The sequence below is a fragment of the Capra hircus genome, chromosome 8 (assembly GCF_001704415.2).
Source record: "Capra hircus breed San Clemente chromosome 8, ASM170441v1, whole genome shotgun sequence".
Lineage (NCBI taxonomy): Eukaryota > Metazoa > Chordata > Mammalia > Artiodactyla > Bovidae > Capra > Capra hircus.
Genome location: NC_030815.1, coordinates 39,694,650 through 39,713,344, shown reverse-complemented (window position 1 = coordinate 39,713,344; position 18,695 = coordinate 39,694,650). Strand labels below are relative to the sequence as shown.

Below are 18,695 nucleotides of genomic sequence, written 5' to 3'. Positions count from 1 at the left end.
AAAATACTGTTATCCATCAACCTATAAAACTTACCTTGCTTAAAAGAGTATGCTATATGACTATATAAACTAGACATAAAACAACAATTTTTTATCTTTCCTGAGTTCAAAATATATTTAGAAAGAGTGTCTATACTCAATATGTTAGCAAATTTGGAAAACCCAGGAGTGGCCACAGGACTGGAAAAGGTCAACCTTCACCCCAGTTCCCAAGAAGGGCAGTACTAAAGAACATTCAAACTACTGGACAATTGTGCTCACTTCCCATGCTAGTAAGATTATACTATTTAATTTCTCAAAGCCACCATTTCTTTACATTTAGGAAAACGGAGATGAAAATAGAGTCTTGAAAGCATGAAATAAAATCAGGTATTTGAAGTAGACATCTGTCTTACCAAAGACTCTTGAACACCCTGTCCAAATTTTAGTACTTTTTTATATTATATATCCTTATATTCCAAAGTTAAGTTTAAATAAAAGTAAGACTTTATTTCCCAGGGTATCTCACAGCTAGGATACAAGCATATGACTTAGTTTCTACCAATAAGGCACTCCCATCCCAGACTTTTATTCAGAGGTAAACTACAGAAGGAAACTGTAGCTCAGGTTAACATGAAAAGTATCAGAGGGAGAGTGTTTCTAAACTGACTTGAAGGTGACAGTAGCTTCTCCATCTTGAAATATGGTTCTTAAAAGATCAGACTTGAGTTTCTTACTCCAAATTTCCCAATAATTTTATGAAGTACAAATGCCCCTCAATAAATTTATTTCTCCCTAACATGGAAATATCAATAACCTCAAATATGCAGATGACACCACCATTATGGCAGAAAGTGAAGAGTAACTGAAGAGCCTCTTGATGAAAGTGAAAGTGGAGAGTGAAAAAGTTGGCTTAAAGCTCAACATTCAGAAAATGAAGATCACAGCATCTGATCCCATCGCTTCATGGGAAGTGGATGGGGAAACAGTGGAAACAGTGTCAGACTTTATTTGGGGGGCCTCCAAAATCACTGCAGATGGTGATTGCAGCCATGAAATTAAAAGACGCTTGCTCCTTGGAAGGAAAGTTATGACCAACCTAGATAGCACATTGAAAAGCAAAGACATTACTTTGCCAACAAAGGTCCGTCTAGTCAAGGCTATGGTTTTCCCAGTGGTCATGTATGGATGTGAGAGTTGGACTGTGAAGAAAGCTGAGCACTGAAGAATTGATGCTTTTGAACTGTGGTGTTGGAGAAGACTCTTGAGAGTCCCTTGGACTGCAAGGAGATCCAACCAGTCCATTCTGAAGGAGATCAGCCCTGGGATTTCTTTGGAAGGAATGATGCTGAAGCTAAAACTCCAATACTTTGGACACCTCATATGAAGAGTTGACTCATTGGAAAAGACCCTGATGCTGGGAGGGATTGGGGGCAGGAGGAGAAGGGGACAACAGAGGATGAGATGGCTGGATGGCATCACTGACTTGATGGACGTGAGTCTGAGTGAACTCTGGGAGATGGTGATAGACAAGGAGATGTGGCGTGCTGCAATTCATGGGGTCGCAAAGAGTCGGACATGACTGAGCAACTGAACTGAACTGAACTGATTGTTATACTCAAAATCCATCAAGCTAGGTTCAGTAGTACTTGAAGTGAGAACTTCCAGATGTACAAGCTGGGTTTAGAAAAGGCAGAGAGAACCAGAGATTAAATTGCCAACATTCGCTGGATCATAGAGAAAGCAAGGGAATTCCAGAAAAACAATTACTGCTGTTTCTTTGACTACGCTAAAGCCTGTGACTGTGTGAACCATAACAAACTGTGGAAAACTCTTTTTTTTTTTTTTTTTTTGCTATTTCACATGAATTAAAAATTTTATTTAAAAAAACCCCTAAACATCTAGAATGAGCTTTTATCAATACAGCATTTATCAGTAGAAAGTAAAAAGTCACATGTTGCTATCAAAGACAGTTTCTGTTAAAGAACAGGTTATATATGATAGCTCAGTTCAATTCAGTCCCTCAGTTGTATCTGACTCTTTGCGACCCCATGGACTGCAGCATACTAGGCCTCCCTGTCCATTACCAACTCCCGGAGTCTACTCAAACTCATGTCCATTGAGTCGGTGATGCCATCCAACCATCTCAACCTCTGTTGTCCCCTTCTCCTCCTGCCCTCAATCTTTCCCAGCATCAGGGTCTTTTCAAATGACTCAGCTCTTCGCATGAGGTGGCCAAGATATTGGAATTTCAGCTTCAGCATCAGTCCTTCCAATGAACACCCAGGATTGATCTCCTTTAGAATGGATTGGTTGGATCTCCTTGCAGCCCAAGGGACTCTCAAGAGTCTTCTCCAATACCACAGTTCAAAAGCATCATTTCTTTGGCACTCAGATTTCTTTATAGTCTAACTCTCACATTCATACATGACTACTGGAAAAACAATAGCCTTGACTGCTGCTGCTGCTGCTAAGTCGTTTCAATCGTGTCCGACTCTGTGTGACCCCACAGACGGCAGCTCACCAGGCTCCCCTGTCCCTGGGATTCTCCAGGCAAGAACACTGGAGTGGGTTGCCATTTCCTTCTCCAATGTATGGAAATGAAAAGTGAAAGTGAAGTTGCTCAGTCATGTCCGACTCTTCGCGACCCCATGGACTGCAGCCTACCAGGCTCCTCCGTCCATGTGATTTTCCAGGCAAGAGTACTGGAGTGGGGTGCCATCGCCTTCTCCATGTGGAAAACTCTTGAAGAGAAGGGAATACCAGACCATCTTACTGTCTCCTCAGAATCCTGTATACAGGTCAAGAAGCAACAGTTAGAACCTTATACGGAACAACTGATTGGTTTAAAATTGAGAAAGGAGTATGAAAAGGCTGTTTATTATTGTCACCCTGTTTATTTAACTTATATGCAGAGCACATCACACAAAATGCCAGGCTGGATGAGTTACAAGTTGGAATCAAGACTTCTGCCAAGAGAAATATCAACAACAAATGCAGATGATACCACTTCTAATGGCAGAAACTGAAGAGGAACTAAACAGCCTCTTGATGAGGGTGAAAGAGGAGTGTGAAAAGGCTCCCTTAAAATTCAATATTTAAAAAACTAAGACCATGGAATCCAGTCCTATTGCTTCATGGCAAACAGAACGGGAAAAGGTAGAAGCAGTGAGAGATTTCCTCTTCTTGGGCCCAAAATCACTGCAGATGGTGACTACAGCCATGAAATTGGAAGACGCTTGGTTCTTGGAAGGAACATATGACAAACCTAGATAGTATATTAAAAAGCAAAGACATCATTTTTCCAAGAAAGGTCCATACAGTCAAAGTTATGGTCTTTCTAGTAGTCATGTACAGATGTGAGAGGCAGACCATAAAGAAGGCAGAGCGCCAAAGAATTGATGCTTTCAAATTGTGGTGCTAGAGAAGACTCTTGAGAGTCCCTTGGACTGCAAGGAGATCAAACCAGTCAATCCTAAAGGAAATCAACCCTAAATACTCATTGGAAGGACTGATGCTGAAGCTCCAATACTTTGGCCACCTGATGCCAACAACTGACTCACTGGAAAAGACACTGATGCTGGAGAGATTGAAGGCAGATGGAGAAGACGGCAACAGAGGATGAGATGGTTAGATGGCATCACCAATTCAATGAACATGAACTTGGACAAACTCCAGTGATGGACAGGGAGGCCTGGCTTGCTCTGGTCCATTGAGTTGCAAAGAGTCAGACATGACTTGGCAACTGAACGACAACAAGGATATATCTTATAAAGATAAGGTCTATAAGGATAAGAATGCTGCTACTGCTGTTACTGCTGCTGAGTCGCTTCAGTCGTGTCCGACCCTGTGCGACCCCATAGATGGCAGCCCATCAGGCTCCCCCGTCCCTGGGATTCTCCAGGTAAGAACACTGGAGTGGGTTGCCATTTCCTTCTCCAATGCATAAAAGTGAACAGTGAAGTTGCTCAGTCGTGTTCGACTCTTAGTGACCCCATTGACTGCAGCCTACCAGGTTCCTCTGTCCATGGGATTTTCCAGGCAAGAGTACTGGAGTGGGGTGCCACTGCCTTCTCACAAGGATAAGAATAAAATTAAAATGTTAAAAGTAATTTAAAATACAAATGGTATAACAATAAAAATCAGTAAAAATAATTCCCACAAAATATTAGAAGTGAAAACATTTTAATATAGACAATAATGGTGATTATAGTTAATAATACTGTATTATATACCTGAAAGTTACTGAGAGTAGATCTTAAATGTTCTCACCACAAAAAAAAAAAAAATGGTAATTATGTGATGTGATAGAGGTATAACCTAACACTACTGTAGTAATCATTTTGCAAAATACCCGAGTATCAAATCCACATTTTGTACATCTTAAACTTACACAATGTTGTATATCAGTTACATCTCAAAAAAGCTAAAATATACATACCATAAAAGTAAAATTCTTCCTTTGTAGACTTATGAAAAACATGAATATGTAAGAACAAAATTTTAAATGCTAAGAAAATTAAAAGCCAAGACAGCCCATAATTTTTAGTTTTCCAAACAGGAGGGAAGATTATATTCTTTTCAACCATCACCTCGAAGGTAATGTGTTGCACTTTATCTATCTCAGTTTCTAAATTGCTTATATTCAATTAATTATCACCACAAGCCATGCCATGAATTGGAAGACTTAATATTGTTAAGATGCCAATATTCTCCAAGATGATCGACAGGTTCAATGCAATCTATCAATGCCTATCAAATTCCTAGTTGGCTTCTTTGCAAACTGACAAGCTGATCCTAAAGTTCATATGGCAAACTAAGGGAACCCAAATAGGGAAAACAATCTTGAAAAAGAACTTCCTGGTTTTAAAACTAACCATAAAGCTATAATAAACAAAACAGTGTGGCACCAGCATAATGACAGATACATGAATCAATGAAATAGAATTGAGACCCTCCAAAAAAACCCTCACACTTACAGTCAGTTGATTTTCAACAGGAGTATCAAGACTATTCAATGGGGAAAAACTACTCTTAGTAATAATGGTGTGAAGACAACTGGATATCCAGATGGGAAAGACTGAAGTTGGACCCTTTAGTTCAGTTCAGTCACTCAGTCGTGTCTGACTCTTTGCGACTCCATGAATTGCAGCACGCCAGGCCTCCCTGTCCATCACCAACTCCCAGAGTTCACCCAAACTCATGTCCATCGAGTCGGTGATGCCATCCAGCCATCTCATCCTCTGTCGTCTCCTTCTCCTCCTGCCCCCAATCCCTCCCAGCATCAGAGTCTTTTCCAGTGAGTCAACTCTTCGCATGAGGTGACCAAAGTACTGGAGTTTCAGCTTTAGCATCATTCCTTCCAAAGAACTTGCCATTTACAAAAATCAACTCAATATGCACTATAGACCTAAATGTAAGAGCTAAAATGATAAAACTCTTAGAAAAAAACAAAGATCTTTGAGTTAGTGCTTCCCCGGTGGCACAGCAGTAAAGAATCCACCTGCCAATGCAGGAGACACGTTTGATCCCTGATCTATGAAGATATAAAAAGAAGTCAAATATTGACACATGTTGTAGCAGGAAGAATCTTTGAAACATTATGCTAAGTTAAAGAAGCCAGTTACAAATGACCACATATTATATGATTCCATTTATATGAAAAATATCCAGAATAAGCAAATCTATAGAGGCATATAGTTTAGTTAGTAGTTGTCTAGGGCTGGAAGGGATGAGGAAGAATGGGTATATGGCTTCTTTCTGTGGTGATGAAAATGTTGTATAATTGATTATGGTGATGGTTACATAACTCTGTTGATATAAAAATCATTTAATTGCAATAAAATAAAAAACAGAATCATACCATCTAGTAAATCCCATCTATATCTAGAAAATGGTTTGCAATTCAATTAACATGATTCAAATTTTACAGACTATCATGAACATAAACATGGGTTAAATATGGAAGTATCATAACTTAGAATATAGCAGAATTTTATATCTATGAATTACATATACACAATAGTCTCTTTCTTTAGGGGCAGGGGGTGCAGAGGGGAGTACCTACTTTCTAAAATGTCTGCTACAGCTCCAGGATCTATTGCATTTTCAAATACCTATAGGGGAAAAAAATGGGGGAAATAAATCTTCCAAGTTTTATTAATATATACTTATATATAATTTAGATCATTTTCTTCCAAATTATTAACACACGTCAAATCCAGTCATATAACACTTTAGGATTTAAAAGGAGTGCCTTTAATAACTATGTGGTTAAAAGTTCAACAAGTGACTACAGAGGAAATGAATAAGAATTAACACAATACAAAGAACAAAAAAATTTTGAGTTGGCTGAAACTACCACATGTTCAAAATGTCATCCACTTGACCTGGCCCCACAGTCTGTTCCTAAAAGCACATCTGATATCAACCTCGAACAGTCTTGTTTGAGTACCTAGAAAAACATCCTGAATACAACAGATATTCACTATATGTTAACTGAATGAATGACTTCTCTTCCCAAACAACTGGTTGTGCTAAAAAAGAATATACATAAAAATTCTATGTGTAATACAAAAGAAAAGCTAAATACTCATAGGTAGACTCCCACAGAATCCAAAAATAACAAAAGAGAGAGAGCCTCATGAGTTTTAGGTATATCAGGAACCACAAGAAAAACACTGTGATACCTGTTCTCAGTTCAGTTCAGTTCAGTAGCTCAGTCGTGTCCGACTCTTTGCGACCCCATGAATCGCAGCACGCCAGGCCTCCCTGTCCATCACCAACTCCTGGAGTTTACCCAAACTCATGTCCATCGAGTTGGTGATGCCATCCAGCCATCTCATCCTCTGTCGTCCCCTTCTCCTCCTGCCACAATCCCTCCCAGCATCAGAGTCTTTTCCAATGAGTCAACTCTTCGCATGAGGAGGCCAAAGTACTTCAGTTTCAGCTTTAGCATCGTTCCTTCCAAAGAACACCCAGGACTGATCTTTAGAATGGACTGGTTGGATCTCCTTGCCATCCAAGGGACTCTCAAGAGTCTTCTCCAACACCACAGTTCAAAAGCATCAATTCTTCGGCGCTCAGCTTTTTTCACAGTCCAACTCTTGCATCCATTCATGACTACTGGAAAAACCATAGCCTTGACTAGATGGACCTTTATTGGCAAAGTAATGTCTCTGCTTTTCAATATGCTATCTAGGTTGGTCATAACTTTTCTTCCAAGGAGTAAGCATCTTTTAATTTCATGAGTGTAATCACCATCTGCAGTGATTTTGGAGCACAAAAAAATTAAGTCTGACACTGTTTCCACTGTTTCCCCATCTATTTCCCAGGAAGTGAAGGGGACCAGATACCTGTCTAGACATAGCCAAATATGTTCATTCTGTCCTTCATATAAAAGTGCCTAGGACTGAAATAAAAGCATACCATGCCCCTCTTTCTGAACTTTAGAACCTTGTTTAAAAAAAAAAAGTTTTCAGTAGACTTTGATTTCAGGTATCAAATTTCTGATTTAAATGGTGCTTAACTTTAGGCATGATTTAAATCTGCTCTTGATCCAAAACCAGGTCTGCTTTAATGACAAAAGTAGAAGCTGTCCCCTGTAATCCATTTTTGTCTCACTGACTTGGATATAACAAGTAAATGTGGGTGAGCTGTGATGTTTTTCCAAAATTGTTTCAGAAATATTTCATCCCTTCTCTTCATTGATGTCTATGAATTATTCAAGGATGATTATGGGAAATAAATGATCAACATGAGCTGCTTAAACACAATGGCTCTTACATTCTTTATGAATAATTTCTTATTTACCTGGCTGCTTTAGAACACTGAATTCTGAATTACTCAGAAGGTCCAATGTTTTCATTACTCGCTGCCAAGTATTTACAGCTAAAGAACGGAACAGATACAAGAAAGCTGGAGTCAACTAGTAGAAAGTTTGAATATGAACCCAAAGAGCTCACATAAGAGGGTAATTTTTCAAATTTTAAAATAAAGCATTTATGGATAACCAACAAGGATAACCTAGCACATGGAACTCTTCTCAGTGTTGAGGCAGCCTGGATGGGAGGACAGTTTGGGGGAATATGGATACATGTACATGGGCTGAGTCCCTTCACTGTTCACCTAAAACTATCACAATATTGTTAGTTGGCTATACCCCAATAAAAAATAAAAAGTTTTTTAAAAAATTAAGTATCTTATGTAATTGCATCTTATAAAATGAAAAATGGTCCATAATATTTTTTACTAGTAATCCCAAATACACAGTTTTGTGACATCAGTAATGGCATCTACAGTGACTCTGAGACTCACTCTCCTCTTTTGCAAGTCAGGGAGGTGGGACTGGATGACCTCCAAGGTCATTTACAGATTGATTTACAGCTTTTACAATTTTACATTCCCAAATTTCTTATAAAAATATTTTTTAAAGTCTTCTAAATAAGCACATTTAAAGTTGATAAAACTAATAAGGAAATTCTTGGGGAAAAAATACACTGAATTTTCTCCACCCACTTTTTACCATGACGAATATCAAAACGGCAGTAGATTCCTTTGTGTACTGATGGTATATTCTAAGATAATATCCATTTATTCCTTTCTTATCCAGCCAGTTAGGAAGACTCTATTTAAATTAACAGACTGTGATTTATAAAAATATTACATAGAGCCCTAAACCTTTCAAAAACATCAATAGTCATCTTCTCTGTTGTTGTTGTTTTTCTGGCTGTGCCACACAACTTGGGGGATCTTAGTTCCCTGACTAGGGATTGAACTTGGGCCTCCTTCAGTAGAAACCTAACCACTGGACTGTCAAGGAACTCCCTCCTTTCCTACTCTCAGTTTGAAACATAGATATCATTTTCTGGGCACCACCAACCAGACCTTTTAAAGTGATAGGCCCTATCCTGGAGCCTTCCCACATTCACACTCTTCCCCAAAGAAGCACCTCGGTGATACCGTTTAGGACAAAATCATAGACTCATCAAGGTTAAAACTGATTCAATCTCTAAATTCCAAAGAAAAACCTTAAGAGATTGTCAGTGATTGGATGGTAACAAAATTAATATTTCATGAAAGTGGGAAGCGGGTTAGTAACATTTGGCTATTTATATATTTGACATTCACTGGAATGGAATCTAGTCTTTATCACTGTAGCTAAATAAACCAGATATGACCTAAGGAAACTCAGAAAATGTAAAGAGCCTTCTTGTTTTGTTACAGGATTTCAGATACAGGGTTTAACTAATTTGGTTAGTTTGGGGTATTTTTCTGGGCCTAAAAAGTTTGTTTTTGAGGCCTGCTAGTTTACTGATAATCTCTGTAAGAAATGTATCTCAGTTGCCTCTAACATCTCCAAAAACATTCAGAAAATGCTCTCTGCTCCAGTTAGAAAATGCCATGGGAGTTCCAAGAATAGAAAACAACCACCAGGGTACTTAGCACTAGTTTGACAGAACTTGGCTCAGATCTGGGATTCAAAACAAGTCCTCCAACTATGGTTCTGCACTGTGCTGAGGTGCCTTCATGTAATTTTTTAAAACAAAATTTACAAAATAACTTTATAAAAGCTGTGTTCTTTATAAAAACCAGTAAATGATCTTCAAACAACAGAATTTGAATTTCTCTATTTAGCAATGAGAACGTCAAGATCACCTTTTCAAACCTCATGCTTCGCTGAATCATAATAGGGAACATAGAGGGAAAGCAGTCTGTCTCCAGGTACTGATTCAGGAGGTAAACTCCAAGGAACACATCATGCTTGTCAGGAAGGAACACCCCTGGGCAAGAAATCTAAAAAAAAAAAAAACCAGAAGAGGGATTTGTTTTGTTTTGTAAAGGCTCTATTTTCCCTAACCTCCCACAATATCAAATCCCCCCATCCCACCTCCCCCCCCCCCCACCGCCAACTCTCACCTTCTCTCATAGCACCACCCTCCCCTCTCCTCCCCTAGCGCAAACTGGAAATTCCGCTTTCCTCCCACGTCCCCGCCAGGTGTCACAATCGTTCTCTCCCTGGCTCCTCTCCCCGCCCCTCCAGGATGGCAGTGCGGAAGCGGAAGAGGCTGCAAGGCTGGGAACCTTCTTCTTAGGCCGGCCAGGTGCTGCGGTGCGGGCCGCTAGCAGCGATGCAGAGCCCACGAAGGAACGCCGAGGGACGCCCGCTGGGCACCTGCGACCCCAGCAGCAGCGGCAGTCCGGCCCATGGCGGCGGCAGCAGGTTCGAGTTCCAGTCCCTGCTCAGCAGCCGCGTGCCGGGCGCCGACCCCATCAGCGCCCGTCTCCGCGCGTCTGAGAGCCCAGTGCACCGCCGCGGTTCGTTCCCCTTGGCTGGGGCGGGCTCCCCTCAGACGCTCCCGCCCCAGCTGCCCGAGGAGGACCGCATAGATCTGAACCCGTCCTTCCTGGGCATCGCCCTGCGCTCCCTACTGGCCATCGACCTGTGGCTGTCCAAGAAGCTGGGGGTGTGCGCAGGGGAGAGCTCGTCCTGGGGCAGCATGAGGCCCCTTATGAAATTGCTGGAGATCTCGGGACACGGCATCCCCTGGCTGCTTGGCACCCTCTACTGCCTGTCCAGGAGCGACAGTTGGGCCGGGCGCGAGGTGTTGATGAACCTGCTCTTCGCCCTGCTGTTGGACCTGCTACTGGTGTCCCTGATCAAGGGGCTGGTCCGCAGGCGCCGCCCGGCCCACAACCAGATGGACATGTTTTTCACTGTTTCGGTGGACAAGTACTCCTTCCCTTCAGGCCATACCACCAGGGCCGCCCTTGTGTCGCGCTTCATCCTGAACCACCTGGTGCTGGCCATTCCACTGAGGGTGCTGGTGGTGCTCTGGGCCTTCATCTTGGGTCTCTCCAGGGTCATGCTGGGGCGGCACAATGTCACCGACGTGGCTTTTGGCTTTTTTCTGGGCTACATGCAGTACAGCATCGTGGACTATTGCTGGCTTTCACCGCACACTGCTCCAGTCCTCTTTCTACTGTGGAACCAACCGTGACACCATCTCTTTCTCTGTGGCACCAGGACATCTGAAGGTTTCCACCCGTGATGATACTGACATAAACCAGCAGCCATCATGCCTGCCCCTCTAAGGACATTTCAGGTTTCCTTTTGGGATTTCAAGTGTCCTATCATCTTAATGGGAGAAGGCAATGGCAATGGGTTGCTAGGCTACAGCACAGTGCTGACCATTACTGATCACAGCCATATTACAGAAAGCAAAAAAAAAAAAAAATCCCTCTATTATATACTTATTAAATAACTGTTTATCACTCCAGGAAAACTTTAAAGAAACCAAGTTGGAGTGATTCTAATGTTGCTGCTTCTTAAAAGTTGACATCAGAAAATTTTGTAATCCTGTAAGTCAAGATATCACCTGTAAATTGAACTTTGAAAAAAGGAAAGCAACTTCATTCTGTAAATATATACATGGAAATGAGCCACATCCTTATCCTTTTCCTGAGGTAGATTTTAAACAGTATTTTAAGAGTCTATGACATAGCATTAATCACTCAGCTGAGTCTGACTCTTTTTGATCCCATGGGCTGTAGCTCACCAGGCTCCGCGGTCCATGAGATTCTCCAGGCAAGAATACTGGAGTGGGTTGCCTTTTCCTACTCCAGGGGATCTTCCTGACCCAGGGGTTGAACCTGAGTCTCCTGCGTCTCCTGCATGGATAGGCGGATTCTTTACCACTGCGCCACATGGGAAGCAGAGGTAGATTTTAAGAGCCTATGACATAGGTTTTTCTAATTTATTCTCTGACAATATGTTACTATAGGTGGGGAGATTTCCTCTTAATCCTGATTTTCTTAGCACGCTTTTCTAGTTTTGTCTCTTCCATCTTCACAGATTGAGTAGTGGAAAAGAGAGATTACAGTACATATATTTCTCTCCTTTTCCTCTACCTCCTCAAAGATCTTTAAATAGGTATTTCCCACTACCCTAATATTATCCTTCTGCATTCAGAGAACGAGCCAAGAACTTACCTGAAGAAACACTTAAAAGTGGGCATATCAACAGTGCTTATAGAAAGTAAAGATGGGCTTACTGCCTCAGGCTTAATTCTGTTGACAGCAAATAGCATGACATGACAGGACAGAAAAGCGAAGTCACTGAGGAGGTCAGAGGAACTGAGTCTTGGAGGCAGGATCACCACATACTTTATCAGTGGACCAACATGGAAGGAGATGGGCCCTGCTGCCTACCATCTCTACTGAATAAAAATAATGCTTCTTTATTGAGGTAATAAAGTGGAGAAATAACTTATTTGCAATGTAAGAGCATAACCTTTCAAACATATACCACAAGGATGACCCTGTATATTAAAGCTTTTCTTGTGGAATTCCATTTCTCTATATAAGCACACTTTAGGTAACAGTATTTAACTTGAAATTCATCAAGCGGAGCATACTGCTATACCAGGCATAAAGTATAACTCCAAGATTTTCTGTTTATATTGACTCTCACAATTAAAGTAGTTTATCCATGGTGCCTCCCCAATTCACAAGACCAAAGACCACCAAACACAGCGTGGACTCTACTTATTACTCCTTGACTGGGAAAGACTGACAAGGGTGTGTGCTTTAAATGCTGCTATGCCTGAAAATATGAACCTTTAAATTACCTATGGAATTGATGTCTTTAAAAATAGGATGATGGCATTTGATCTATCATATACATATAGGAATCTGGAGAATGGCTGTGACAAGTAGGTTCTGACTGGGTGGAAGTGTGAATTTTCCAGTGTTGAGGAACACTGAAAAAGGAATAGCTACTCTTCAATATAGAAATTATTTGTATTCTCACAACATCCTGAACACAGACTACCTCTTCACTTCTTGACTCAGCCAAACTGTGACACTCTAGGTGGTTTCCTTTATTTTTAGCCTTAACAGAGATACTTTATTTTAACTGCAGCAATCTTCAGCCCAGATATTTGGGAAATATTTGCAGGATCCACAGGTCTGAATAATGGGAGGTCAAAGTTAGGCTCACCTTATTCCTGATTATTTTTTTGTAATTCCCTATCTTGATTGCCAGGGCCCAAGTTTGCTGGTTTTTAAAGCACAGATCAATTCATCTGATTTTTTTTTTGGAGGGGGGGAGTAGTATACTAAGTACTGTAGAGTAAAAAAAAAAACAACAGATTCTACTGTTAATTAATTGTACACTGATGAATTCCTTTTAAAAGTCAAAATAAAATTAACCAGTAATGTTGAATGATATGAGATGAAAACTTAGTTTTTTTGCCTTGATGAGGAGCAAGACTGATTTACCACTTAGCTTCTCATGAATTCCTTCATCTTACTGAACAATTGTGAGAGTTCACAACTGATACAGCACACTTGATATAGTCAGTCCTATTTGCTGTCAGCAAAGTGGGTCAAATCCAGGAAATTTCCATCTTTGTTTCAGAGCGGCGCATAAGAGGAAATCACAGCACTTGTCACTTATATGGAGATCAGTCCTGGGTGTTCATTGGTAAGACTGATTTTGAAGCTGAAACTCCAATACTTTGGCCATGTAATTCAAAGAGCTGACTCACTGGAAAAGACTCTGATGCTGGGAAAGATTGAGGGCAGGAGGAGAAGGGGATGACAGAGAATGAGATGGTTGGATGGCATCACCAATTCAATGGACATGGGTTTGGGTGGACTCCAGGAGTTGGTGATGGACAGGGAGGCCCGGCATGCTATGGTTCAGGGGGTCGCAAAGAGTCGGACAAAACTGAGCAACTGAACTGAACTGAACCAGATTTTCCATGGTTGTAAACTGTTGATCTTGGGCTTATAATCATATCTAGTAGAATAGTCCCTTATAGCTTTCAGGGAAAGCCACATGACAGTCTGTCACCAACTACAGGATTAGAAAATGGAAGCTGAAATAAGGAATCAGTTCAGTCACTCAGTCGTATCTGACTCTTTTCAACCCCATGGACTGCAGCATGCCAGGCTTCCCTGTCCATCACCAACTCCCGGAGCCTGCTCAGACTCATGTCCATCGAGTTGGTGATGCCATCTAACCATCTCATCCTCTGTCGTACCCTTCTCCTGCTTTCAATCTTTCCCAGCATCAAGGTCTTTTCTGATGAGTCAGTTCTTCACATCAGGTGGCCAAAGTATTGGAGTTTCAGCTTCAGCATCAGTCCTTCTAATGAATATTCAGAACTGATCTCCTTTAGGATGGACTGGTGGGATCTCCTTGTAGTCCAAGGGACTCTGAAGAGTCTTCTCCAACACCACAGTTCAAAAGCATCAATTCTTTGGTGCTCAGCTTTCTTTATAGTCCAACTCTCACATCCACACATGACTACTAGAAAAACCATAGCTTTGACTATATGGACCTTTATCAGCAAAGTAATGTCTCTGCTTTTTAATATGCTGTCTAGGTTGACCATAGTTTTTCTTCCAAGGAGCAAGCATCTTTTAATTTCATAGCTGCAGTCACCATCTGCAGTGGTTTTGGAGCCCAAGAAAAGAAAGTCTGACACTGTTTCCATTGTTTCTCCATCTATTTGCCATGGAATGATGGGATGGATGCCATGATCATAGTTTTTTGAATGTTGAGTTTTAAGCCAAGTTTTTCACTCTCCTCTGTCACTTTCATCAAGAGGCTCTTTAGTTCCTCTTAACTTTCTGCCATAAGGATGGTGTCATCTGCATATCTGAGGTTATTGATATTTCTCCCAGCAATCTTGATTCCAGCTTGTGTTTCATCCAGCCCGGCATTTCGCATGATGGACTCTGCATATAAGCTAAATAAGTAGGGTGACAATATACAGTCTTGACATACTCCTTTCCCAATTTGGAACCAATCTGTTGTTCCATGTCTGGTTCTAACTGTTGCTTCTTGACCTGTATACAGATTTCTCAGGAGGCAGGTCAGGTGGTCTCGTATTTCCACCTCTTGAAGAATTTTCCACTGTTTGTTGTGATCTACATAAAGGCTTTGGCATAATCAATAAAGCAGTAGATGTTTTTCTGGAACTCGCTTGCTTTTTCTATGACCCAATGGATGTTGGCAATTTGATAATAAGGAATGACTTATTTGATAGTAAGGAATGATAATAAGGAAATAAGGAATGACTGGCCCCAAAGAGGAAAAATGAAGTCACTCTGCCAGAGTACCTCACGTAAGCAGAATTCAGTGGATAATTATTAAAGTTATTGGTTGATTTCCTTTTTGGAATTAGCAGGCCAGAACCATCTGTAGGGGAAGTAGCTTAGAAAATTTTTGATTGGTTTATAGAGGTGGCAAATCATCAGGACGTGATGGGGCTTTTTGAAAGTAAAATCTTCCCTGGTTATTTAAAGGAGGGGCTTTTTAATCTTCTCAGAAATCTGTATCCCAGAAAATAAAACCCTTCTTGGGACTTAATGCAAGGTTGTTTTAAATGAATAGAAAAATTTCACATAAAGCTAAGACAGAAATTAGCTTGGAGTGGGGAAGGGAGGGCAGTGGAAAGAGGCTGATCCAAACTAAAGGTTAGAAAGCCAGAAAAACCAATGTAAAACATCTTAGGGACAGAGATTCAATTAATGATGTGTGTGGGGCGAGGAGTGGTGAAAAAGACCGGGAAAAAGAACCCCGAGGAAAGAGTGTGATTTGGGGCAAAGAGGGGACGTTCGTCGATCTCTCTTACCGCCCGGATCTGAAGTTCCACCACCACCTCCAAAGGCATAGTTCCCTACGTGGGTGAAAGGGCAGGAATGAAAAGATCCTTTCGTGCTAAGCCTTGGATCTATTTTCTTAGTTTAACTCAATCCCTGGAGCAAATGTTCCCAGCGGTTTCCACAGACCCCCACCCCCTTGTAACCCCATCAGTCCCCCGCCCCCCAGCCCAGGTCCCTCCCACCAGGACGGGTCTCACACGGCAGGAGCTGGAGCCAAGGCTTCCAGAAGGCAGAAGCGTCGCGTTGCCATGAACACTCAAACTTGCACCCTTCCACCCTGGAATGCTCCAGAGGTCCCTGCGCAGGCGCGTGAGCCTCCAGCGCTCTGCTTGGAAGTCCGCGTCCCAACATTAGCTTCCCAGACTGCACGCTGGCGGGAGGGCATGTTCTGTGTACTGCTCCGTCGCCTGATCAAGAGATGCCAAGAGTCCTAGTTTCCTTTCCACCACTCTTTCATCAACTCTTTAGGGCCCCAATCACTAGGTTAAAATATTTACAGTGTCCATTCTAAAAGTGTAATGTGATCATAGTTCCCTTATGATTTAAAGTGCTGCCTGTTTTTAGTAGCTACACGACTGAGAGTCTTCACTTTCACTTTTCACTTGCATGCATTGGAGAAGGAAATGGCAACCCATTCCAGTATTCTTGCCTGGAGAATCCCAGGGACGGGGGAGCCTGGTGGGCTACAGTTCATGGGGTCGCAAAGAGTCTAACACAACTAAGCACAGCATAGAGCACAGCAGAGGTACTCTCTTGTTTATGAAATGTTACCTCCTCATGTTTGGTTCAGAAAACATGGCCACCCACTGTCAATAAGAAATGAAACCCATGTTAACTGAAAATGCAAGGACAATTCTTAGAGAAGTTTAAAAGTTAGGTATCCTGTTTTAGTCACAATAGAAATATTTCTCAGTCTCTCTGCTGGGGTTTAGTTAACTTAAAGCAAGCACCGAATTACATTATCTCCCAATCAGTAGTTACCATAGTTGCCAAAGCCAGGGTTACACTGTAAAAACCATCAGAGGTAGAAGGCAAAGCAAAGTTCTTAACCAGAAGAGAAAAAAGCATTTTTTTCCTATTCACTGTATTTAAGACAAAAAAGAAGGAAAAGAGGAGGGAGTGGCTGCCTCTAGCCAATCAAAAAAAAAAAAAATATCTGGGAGGGTCAATATTCTCTCTAAAAAGCAAACAACAAAATGTACTGGAATTAGTCATTTATTACTAATATTTTACATTAGAGATTTATACAAATAGTAGAAATTTGACTGTATAAAGATAACCTCAGACAAGAATTCAGTATTCATTTTGGTAACCAGACTGCCTTTCCCTAGGGAAAAACTCATGATGATGAAAGAAGATGTATTGTGTCCGTATCCAGTCCTCAGTGATCTGTCTGTCTGCATACGGAGAGGCACACCAGTGGGCACTCACAGTATCTAGAGCACTGATTTGTCAGCTCACAACAGCTTGCTAGCACCCTCACTAATGCAGTTATACAAAGGGACAGGACCTGCCCTGACCCTCACAAGTACATCATCAACACCAATGCTAAGAGAGCAAAGAGACTGACAAACAAAACCTGGATATTAAATACATACATGGCTAGACATAATAGAAGGGAGGAATCAATCTTTCTTGAGAACCTGCAAAATCCTAGGGTTGTGTATGGTAATTAAATTTACCCCCACAATAACTTTTTGGAGGAGGTATTATCCTTATTTACAGATGCAGAATCTGAGGCCAGACAGCCATTTGTCCAACATCACACAGTTGAAGGGAAGGAGGCACCCGTGAACCCAGGCGTGCCCTACCATGTCACTGCCCTTGCAACAATCTACTGATCCCGAAACACAATGTCCCATTCTATGCTCTTCCTAGCCCTTAACTGGACTCTTCTCGCTCAACTGAACTCTCCTTGATAAAACTGAAACCTCCTTGCTTGGCTCCTAAGACACAGCCCTTTTCTGGTTTCCCTCCAACTCTGTGGCCATTTTCCCTCTGTCTCTATTCATCCTTCTCCCCCTGGCTAAGCAGGTTCTTTCTTTACCTCACTCTGTCTTCTTTACCAATGGTATCATCCGATGTAGCTATGGATTACCAAATGTACACAGATTTATATATCCCACCCAAGCTTCTCTTATGTTCTCCCAGACAAGGTGGAATCTATTACATATATATGTGTGTGTAATACATATTACACATATTACATGTAACACATATTACATACATATGTATGTATGTATATGTATGTGTATATATATATGTATGTTTTTGTTTCTCAGATGCTAAGTTGTCTCCAACTCTTTGCAACCCCATGGACTACAGCACACTAGGCTACCCTGTCCTTCACAGTCTTTTGGAGTTTGCTTTTCCTTTTTGTGTGTGTATGTGTATATATAAGGAAATGGCAACCCACTCCAGTATTCTTGCCTGGAGAATCCCATGGACAGAGGAGCCTGGCAGGCTACAGTCCAGAGGGTCTCAAGAGTTGGACACAATTGATCAACTAAACCACTGTGTGTGTGTGTGTGTGTGTGTGTGTGTGTATTCTCTTTTTGGCAACTGCACCAACAGCAGTTTTCATTTGTTCCTGTGATTGTTGATTACTATTTGTCTCTGTGAACTGTCAGCTCTGCATGGCTAAGAGTTTATATCCTAAATACCTAACATAGTAGATGCTCAATAATGATCCTGGTCAGATGTTAAGTACAGAGATAGTCAAGCCAGTCTATAGGGTTGAAAGTACATTTATAACAGGAGGGCCCACCACTACAGTGCAAACTAAATACGCAAAATGGGAAAGGACCGAGCACAGCTTCTTGTGCTAATCTGCCACAGGGGTATTTAATGAACTGACAGGAAGTATTTATACTCTGTTCATTTTCCCCATCACAGTTACTTGGGGCACTCAGCTGCCAGAGAGATGCGTAAGTTGCTACATACACAATGTGTCCGGCACATATGGCCACCTCCACTTGGAGACCAAGCAAAACCGTTGGACTGTCACCACTTACAGAGACTGGCTTTTACTGGCTGCG

General features: G+C 41.5%; 1 protein-coding gene across 1 annotated transcript; it reads left to right on the top strand.

Annotated features, from left to right (window-relative positions):
* Positions 9,932–13,212, top strand: PLPP6 (phospholipid phosphatase 6). Its single transcript, XM_018052024.1, has one exon. The coding sequence runs from the start codon at positions 10,110–10,112 to the stop codon at positions 10,977–10,979; it is 870 nt and encodes a 289-aa protein (XP_017907513.1). The 5' UTR covers positions 9,932–10,109; the 3' UTR covers positions 10,980–13,212.